The 9,198-nt window shown below is 51.5% G+C and overlaps 1 protein-coding gene across 1 annotated transcript in view; it reads left to right on the top strand.

The window, feature by feature from the left end:
- The window catches only part of CHD5 (chromodomain helicase DNA binding protein 5), an 88,772-nt gene that overhangs the window by 11,426 nt on the left and 68,148 nt on the right, over positions 1 to 9,198 (top strand). Inside the window, exon 2 of the mRNA XM_007942645.1 lies at positions 1,201 to 1,328. Within this exon, the coding sequence (XP_007940836.1) occupies positions 1,201 to 1,328 (128 nt within the window). The remainder of the gene's footprint in view (positions 1 to 1,200; positions 1,329 to 9,198) is intronic.

The raw sequence follows: 9,198 nt of genomic DNA, 5'->3' as shown, positions 1-9,198 counted from the left end.
CTTCTCTTCACCCAAATCAATACTTATCTCTATCTATCTAACAGCCTTCCCTCCCCTCCCCTCCCACCCCTGGTAACCAACAAAGAAAATTTCCTTCTATAGATAAACCGTTCCTTAATTTTTACAATAACGGACTAATACGATATTTGTCCTTTTGTAATTGACTTATTTCACTCAGCATAATGTCCTCCAAGTTCATCCACATTATGTGGTGTTTTGCAGAGTCTACATTATTCTTTAGCCAGCCCCTGTTCTTGGAGCCTTTGATTCTTGAAGTAAGGGAGGGACTCAGGAATCCTAGGCAGATTTGAGAAACCCTCATGTGGGTGGATGCAATATCTCCTGTAGGAATTTCCCATCTTGCTTGGTGTCCAGTGAGAACAGAATGACAACATGTGTGCGTCTGGGGCAAGGCGTGTTGGTATCTGTGTATGCTTGTGGGGTGCAGGTGGGAATGCAGATCAAGAAGGGAGAGGAATTATCACCCTCGGCTCCCCCTTGGACCCACAGGGTGTTCTGAGATCCTCCTTGCTGGAGGTTTCCTGCAGTCCTTGGCATTGGCTATGATGACACATCTGATCCTGGGGTCACCTGTGCTCCCTCAGCGTTCTGCATTCATGAGCTGCCTCCCAGACACACCAGGGTCCTGGGAGGGCAGAGAGTAGGACCTTGGGTCAGCCACTCAGTAAAGCCACCATCCTCCCCAGTTGGCAGAAGATAGTTTTGTGATATGAGAGGACTGCTTTCTCCCTAGAAGGCATATCAACAAGGTTCCTTAGTTAACTGCTCACTGTTGCTCAGCAAGTTTCAGTTTCCTGAGCATGTCCATCAGGAGTAAGTTAGAATTGTCCCATTTCACAGATGAGGAAAGTCCACAGTAGGGAGGTGGTTTCTTTCATGTCTTTCTTTTGCTGCGTCTAGGGTTGTTAACTTTGAGGGGTCAGAAAGAGGTGTGTGTAGGGGGCAGAGGGGATGGATTTATCTGTAGGGAACAGAGGTGGGGCTGGAGATTATAAGTGGGCGAGGAGGGGAAGGGGGAGGGGGCACAGAGTTGCAGACAGGAGGGCAGGATGGCCGTGGTTGGGTGCAGATGGAGCCAGGTATTTGAGCAGACTCTGCCTCTCGTTGTGTCCTTGGGGAAGTGTCCTTCTCATTAGGGGAAGTGCCAGAGTAATACCCCTCTCTTCTTGATTTTTCCAGAAGAAGAAGATGGTGGCCTTGAAGTCTTTGATGATTTTTTCCCTGAGGAGCCCGTGAGCCTCCCCAAGAAGAAGAAGTCCAAGAAGCTCAAGGAGAACAAGTCCAAAGGGAAGCGGAAGAAGAAAGAGGTGTGTGGAGTGGAGTGGGTCACTGCCACCCAGGACATGTGATTGCCTGGGCCTTTTTGGGGGACAGCTTTCTCAAGAGCTGAGTTTGGGTGAAAAACACTAAAAGCATGCTTACAGTCCTAAGTACTATGTATAGGGAAGCCTTTCTAAAATTTTAGCTGAAATGTCCCTGCCTTCTTAAGCAGACTGTCTTGAGCATCAATGATCCTTTCCTGCATGGCTGTCGTGGGCCATGAGGTCCCCAGGGTCCCTTGCCCCTCCACTTAGGGTCCCTGGATTGCTGCTTAAAGCCCATATTTCATCTCTTAGCTTTTCTGTCTTCGTTACCCTCGGTGTTCACAGCTGGCTGCTGTCCACATGTCTGCTATGTAGCAACTCTCTCCTTCCTTTAAAAGTGCTGCTTCCGACCTGTTGTAAGTTTGGAAATTTGGTGCAACTGATAAAATCAGGAGGAGAATAAAGAGGCCCTCCTCTATGGGTTTGCTCATAACTAACGTGCACGAGCTGTGTGGCTTCCATTTGGTTGCTTGGTTCCTCTGTTTCTTAGCTGGTTACACGTAGGAGAGGCTCTGCCATGCTCAGCTGACTCTGGTGTGGCTTGATGCTACGAACCAAGTGAACCCCTCGTCTCCCTATCTTGATAGAAATTTTTTGTTTTTTAAATTTTATTGTGATTTGGGTGAAAGTTTACAGAACAAATTCATCTTCCATACAGCAATTAATGTACACTTTGTCTCATAACATTGATTACAGTCTCCCACAGTGCTACAGCTCTCCTCCCACTTCCTTCCCATAGTCAACTCCTCTCTGTGTCCTTCCCTCCCATGTACTCCTGCCACCTGACCTGTCTCCCTGTGCATACACAGCCCTTCTATTCTCTCGTGATTAATCTCTCCAAGGAGTGTATCTACCTAATGTAAATGTTCAGCTCACATGCCTGTCTTTTTTTTTGACTGGAAGCCACAGGAGTGAATTCAATTCCAGACCTGAAGGGCAGCTAGGGGCCATAGTCTCAGAGGTTCTACCAGGCTCTATCAAACCAGCAAACCTGGTCCCCCCATCTTTTTTTTTTTATTGATTTTGAGTTTTGTTCCACATTATTCTCCCACTCTATCCAGGATCTCCTATATAGATCCCTCTCCGAGTGGTTGATAGTGGTAGCCAGGTACTATCTAGTCCTTCTGGTCTCATAGTCATATAGGTTGAGGATTGCGTGGTTACCAGTCCCATGGACTAATAGTTTCCATGTGTCTTTGGTTTTCTTCATTCATCTTTGCTCTGGATGAGGAGAGACCCATCATTGCATCTAGATGGCCGCTTGCAAGCTTTTAAGATCTCAGTTGCTATTCACCAAAGTAGGATGTGGAACAAGGTTTTTGTGTAGCATGTTATGCCAGTCGAGCTTGTTATGCCCTGCGACCATGGTCTTGAGCCCACAGTCCAACGACTCATTACCTCTGAGTAGTTGGCTGTGGCCAAGAAGTGGCTACAACCTTGTCCCTTGTCAGCTCTACTATATACTTGGAAATTTTTACAGAACATACAAATACACTTGTAGAAACACTGTCTGTCAACTCTATATGGTCATGGACACACTGCCCCCTGCATAGACATACCTAATCGTTCAGCCTGTCCACCCATCTATTCACCCATAGATCAATGTTTGCCATCACTGACAACGCTTGATGGCATATTTTCAAAATGCTTTCATGGGACTCATTTTATACTCCAGATAAACTTAAGAACTTGGTGGGACATTCGTTTGACTGATGTGGAAATCAAGGTGATTTGCTCCTTAAAGTCCTTCCTGCTGGAAGGGGGACAATGATAATAGGATCATGTGATGGCAGGGACATCAGTTTGTTTGCTCACTGCATTCTTAGTGTCCACCTTATGTTGTCACCTCTGGCCCTCCAGGCAGTCTGTGAGGGAGGTATGCACCCCACTTTGCAGACAAGGGTTTGGAGGCTTGGAGGTGAACTTGCCCAGGGTCACTGGGGTTCAAATGGGATCTGAGCCAAGGACATCAGCTCTGTCCAGTCTGCCCCCTGCCAGGCCTGCCCTACCCTGGCTGCTGATCCAAGGGGAAGTGCCATCAGCTTTCCATGGCTTTCACTTCCATGACCCAAGGGGCCTCACCAGCCTTACAGTGAGTTGAATGGGTGAGGTGACTGGTGACATGTGCATTGGGGAGGTATCAATGCCCTCAGTTCCCTGGGGCACAGCCTCACAGAGTGAGGGAGGGAGCCATGAGAAAACCTGAGGACATGTGCAGAAGTTCTGTGATGGCAGATATGTCTGTTGAATGTTCTTAAACATTCCAGAATGTTCTAGGATGTTCCAGGTCATTCTAGGATGTTCCAGAACATTCCAGAATGTTCCGGGATGTGATGCCTGGGTGAATTGAGGCCACTGTGTGCCTCTCCTTGTACCTTGTGTGAGATGGTGTGGCTGGAAGGCCTTGAGCAAAGGAGGGACATGATCTGACTTGGCTTTGACAGACTCCCTCTGGCTGCTATGAGGGGAACAATGGCAGGGGCAGAGGCAGAAGCAAGGGGATGCTCCCGTAATTATTGGAGTGAAAGATGATGGTGATGAGAAGGTGAGAAGTGTTCTGTATTTGTAATAAGGGAAGTGCTATCACTTTTCCCTGCTCACCTTTGGGGATGCTGTAACAAAGGACTACAGACTGAGTGGCTTAAAACAATAGAGATTTATTCTCTCACAGTTCAGGAGACCAGGAGTCCAAAATGAAGGGGGCAGGGTTGGTTCCTTCTGGGGACTCAGAGGGAGAAGCTATTCCAAGTCTCTCTCCTGGTTTCTGGTGTTGCAGCAATCCTTGGTGTTCTTTGGCTTGGAGACACACCCCATCAATCTCTGCCTCCATCTTTACTTGGCCTTCTCCTCTGTGTCTCTGTCTCTCTCTTCTCTTATAAGTACCCCAGTCATTGGATTTTGGGTCCACCTCATCCTAATGAATTACATCTGCAATGACCCTTTTTCCAAATAAGATCACAATCTGAGGTTCCAGTGGGCATGAAGTTTCAGAGGGGATGCTGTTCAACCTCGTGAGGTCCTTTTGAGTCAAACAGATGTGGACCATCCAGAGCCCTTTCACGTGTGAGGGGTGGTGGAGGCAGGTCTGGTGGACTTTTGGGGTCCCTCACTTCCACCTTTGGCTTGTGTCCTGCTCATCTCATGTCTTGGTGTCAGCTTGGATATGTTTGAATGGTGGAGCTGCTCTGGACTTGCTCCTGTGTCCCTGTGGTGGTCAGCTCCAGGCTGGCCTGTTGGGAACTGAAAGACTAGAGCAGGAAGGTGTCTAGGCCTCCTTCCTCTGCTCAGAACCACCTCAGCTATGGCTTCTGCCTCCCTTTGCTGTGATTGGCATCATCATTTCTCATCCGAACCTTTACCTTTGTCTGCTCTCCTGCTCTGGCCTGTCCTGCCCCTGCAGTCCTCCTCTACTCTCTCATGGGGAGGGGACACCCTAAAGTGTACATCTGATTATTCCTCTCCAGCCTCATTCTCCGAGATCGTAAGCCTAGCCTGCAGGCCATATGGCAACAGCCCCTCCCCACCTGCATTGCAGCCACACCTCATGTTCCTCTCAACCCTGTATTGACTGTGGTTTTGTCACCTGGAGTGATCTCCAGCATCTCCAAAGCCCACTTCTCCCTGCCTAATCCTACCCTCCCTTCTTGCCACCCCCGTAGTCCTGGTCATCATGTGATACTGCTTGTGGTCCTGGTGCTGTATGTCTGTCCCCTCCCAGAACACCTCACCCCTTGTCATGGGTGCTGAAATGCACTGCATGTGGGAAGGTTGGTGGAATGAAGGAAGGACCTAGGTTGGGGGAGTCCAACATGAGATGGCTCCCACTTTCCCATGATCCTTGATGAGACACACAGGCCTGTGTTCTGAGAGTCTAGCATCTTTTAGGGGTTAGGGAGGGGGTGAAGCTCCCTGTCTCCATTATGTGGATGGGGAAGTGGAGGCAGAGAGGAGAAGAGAGGGACCCCTGGCCTTGAGTCTCTCCTGCAGCTGAGCCTCTGCACGTCTTTGCTTTGACTGAGATGTGGTGAGTTGGCTCTTCCAACAAGGTGGGGTCTCCGTATTCTTGGCCGCGGTCCCTCCCTCTGTGCCCCTCGCCTCTGGTACTGCAACCTTGAGGGCAGTGCTGGTGCGAGGTGAGGGAGCAATGGTTCTGAGTTGGTGGGGCCTGGGATGCAGGTGCCTAGACTGTCTGTGACTCTTCTGCTGCCTCCATGTCCGTCTACTACCCTCCTCTAGACCCAGGCTCTGCAGGTGGGGTGGAGGTGGAGTTTGGGGTCCCCAGTGGCTGAGGAAAGGAGCCCTTTGTTGCAACAGTTAACCACTTGGCTGCTAAATCAAAGGTTGGTGGTTTGAACCCACTAGCTTCTCCGTGAGAGAAAAGACCTGGCAATGTGTTCCCTTAAAGATTATGGACTAGGATACTTCATGGGGCAGTACTTCTCTGTCACATGGGGTCGCTAAACAACAATAAGTGGCTGAGGACAAGGGCTTCCTGCCATGCCCCTGCACCCAGCTCCTTCTCCTGAGTATTTTCTCTCTGGTAGCTTTTTCCAGGGGTCCTGGGTGGGAGGCTCAGCCTAGAGGGGGATGTTGTCCTGCATTGGAGTCTCTGGCCTTCAGGCTGGGCCTGCCCAGTTCCAAGTTAGTCCCAAATATAGATGAAGGACCCTGGGGCTTTTCTCTCTGTTCCTCCTGGGCACAGGGTGCAGAGGGACCCTCCTGGCTGTCAAGGGGGTGTAGGTAGGCAGTGTATGGGCAGCAGTGGGGCTGCAGGGAGGAGGAGAGGAGGTACATTGGGGTGGGCTCCAAGGCCTCAGAGGGCCAGTTCCTGCCTCCTTCATACCCAATGGTGAGACCATGGTGTTTTTTTTTCCTTCTTCCATGCTGGCTCAAGTCTCCTCCTCCCTCCGGTTTCTGGACTGACCTAAAACCATGCTTTTGTTTTTGTCTCTGAAACTGTCCGTGTCTGGATCTTTGTCTGTCTGTCTGAGGCTAGTCTGGGCTTGGTCCCTCTGCTGGAGTCTCCCCCTCTCCCTGCCTGCCCTCCTGCTCTCCTCTCCTCCATCCCTTCCCCCTCCTCCTGCCTGCCTTCCTTCCCCCCTCTCCCTCCCCTCTCCCTCCTCTCTCCCTCCTCCTCTTCCCCTTGCTTCCTCCCTCTTTCCCCCTCCTCTCTCTACCAAGATGCAAGTCTGGTCCTCAAGAGAGCTGGGAGGCTGGGTGGACAGGAGGCCTCAAGATGTCCAGGCAGTGCCAAGCAAGCCCCAAGGTGACCCTGGGGCCCCCTTCCCTGCACTCCTTTGAGCCTGGCTGGGTGCAATCATCAGATCCTGAGAGGGTCTGGACCTCACTGCAGCCAGAGAGCTGCCGTGTGTGCCCACCTGCATACCTGCCTGCCCACCCACCCACCTGGAGTCCTCAGGACACAGGAGGGGAACGTCTCCCCATCTCCCCTCCATCTCCAATCAGGTGGCACTGAGGTAAGGTGGTGGGTTGAGACCGCAGAAGGGTTAGGCATTTGGGGGGAGTGCAGGCAGCAAGTCTGGGATTCTGATTTACATAAAATAACCGGAACCTGAGCATATGTAGATGAAGCTCCTTGTCAGACCGGAGTGCAGGAGGGAGAAATGATTTCAACCTGTACTGCAGCGGTTCCCATAGCAACCAATTATTCAGTGCTAAATTATAACTGTTTATAACACTCGTGAATGGGAAAGCTCATATTTCATCCTTCCTTTTTCCCTCTCAATCTTGAAGGACCCCAAATCAAGAATGACCAACTCTCCAAGCCCTTCCTTTTGAGTGGAAATGCCCTTTTCCCAGATAAGTGCTGAGCTCTGGCGTGAAGGGAGGGAGAGGGAGAGGAGGCCTCTGGCATGAGCATCCACAGCACTGGGAAGGAGGGAGGGTGGGTGGGCACCAGACTGGTCCCCATCTCTGCCCTCAGCTGGGCCTGGTGACCAGAGCCCCCTCCTGCCTGCCGCAGCTCCTGTCTACACCGACTGGGCGTCACGTTTGAAGCAGCTTTGCAGAAAGGTTCTGCTTGGGAAGTCCAAGTCCACTAAGGTTCTTCTACCAGCCCTTGGAGCATCCTTCAGAGTCATGCCTGGGGCTGTTGCAGCCCAGGGGACATTGCCAAGGTCAAAGGCCTGACTGCCATCTGATTTCCACAATTGACAGTATGGCTTGGTTTCGCTGACTGCGAGGTTTAGGTTGAAACTTAATGGGGAATTAGTACTTGGTGCCTGGATCTCAGCATCCTTGGGTGGTACAAATGGTTCCCATACTTAGCTGCTAACTGAAAGGTTGGACGTTCAAGTCTGCCCAGAGATGCCTTGGAGGAAAGGCCTGGTGATCTATTTTTGAAAACTCAGGCATCGAATACCCTGTGGAGCACAATTTTACTTTGACACAAATGGGGTTGTCATGAGTCAGAGTTGACTCAACAGCAACTGGTTTACCTCGCTTTCCCCTGAACATGGTCTGGTCTACATACCTCTCAGGAAGGTTCAAGATATTGAATAGCTGTCCCCCCGCCCCCGCCCCGGCTGGTTCTTCCCTCTTGCCCACTGGCCAACATTACTCTGATGGGTCACCCCACTGCAGCTTGCTTTCAGAATCATCCACTATCCTTCTGTCTTAACCCTTTTTCTGTAAGGGATGATTTTGGAGAATGAAAAAGAGGTTTAGGTCTTGTTGTTGTGTGCCATCGAGTCGGACCCAACTCTTAGCGACCCCTCCTTGGGTTTCTGAGGCAGTATCACTATGGAAGTAGATTGCCCCATCTTCTTTCTGAGGAGTAGCTGATGGGTTTGAACCACCAGCCTTCTGGTTAGCAGTCAAGTGCCTTAGGCACTACGCTACCAGAGCTCCTAAGAGCTACAGAAACAACTAGGTAGGAGTTATGCTGCAGACATGGACTTGTTTGTCAGAGGGCAGCTCTCTCTAACAGACCTGTTCTGTGCCCCACCCGTCCACCAGGGCAGGGAGGGAGAGTCTGATGAGGCAGGACCTGTAAGGGTTTAGGCAGTGTGGTCAGGAAGAAGGTAGAGCAGAGAAAGAATCAGGGGCTGCAGGCAGCGGCGAATTGAGTCAGAGCTTCCGCTTGGACAGGCTCTCCCAGAGCAGGAGGTAGGACAGAGGAGGGAGAAGGAGGTCCTGCTGTGAAATGAAGGGCTGTCTGAAGGACTGCCTTCTTGCCTGAGCCCCAGGTGGGGGAGTGCTGCAGAGCGAGCAATAGGGAGCTGTAGACATGCCTGGCTACAGCTCTAGCTCATTCCTCCCTCTCCTGCTCTCCCACTTCTCTCTGGAGTGGACCCTGGGCAAGCCCTTCCGCCAGTACCCAGCTTGGGGCCTTGTGCCAGGCCTGTCCCCCCATCCCTACCCAGCACCCTGCTCACACTGCTGCTCCTGCCAGACAACGAACTCTGCTGGAGGCGCCCGCCTGCCCGCCCGCCACCTCCCTCTAGGCCCTGCCTTCAGAGCCTTACCAGCCACTCTTTCTTTTCTGCACCTTGGCCATGGGTGATGGTTGCTCCCACCAGATGCCCAGGTCCACTCCCTCCTCAGGTGTTTCACAACAGCCCCTGAAGGCCGCCCACACGTCCATCCATCCTGTTACTGTCTCCCAGCTGCTAGCGTGTCTGTGCAATTGGCTTTAGCCCAGTCTGGATTTGCACTGGCAGAAACGAGGGGTAAGACACAGCTGTTCCCTCCATTTTGTCCTCATTGTATCTTTGGCTTCCAAGGCAGAATCAGGGTCAACCGGGCAGTTCCTGGGCATTACCAGGCTCAGGCTGGTTTGAGAGCCAAGGCA

Source organism: Orycteropus afer, unplaced genomic scaffold (assembly GCF_000298275.1).
Source record: "Orycteropus afer afer isolate SDZICR_OR568_19922 unplaced genomic scaffold, OryAfe1.0 scaffold00094, whole genome shotgun sequence".
NCBI classification, from domain to species: Eukaryota; Metazoa; Chordata; class Mammalia; order Tubulidentata; family Orycteropodidae; genus Orycteropus; species Orycteropus afer.
The sequence above is the reverse complement of the archived record's forward strand: the minus strand, read 5'-3'. Positions and strand labels throughout refer to the sequence as shown.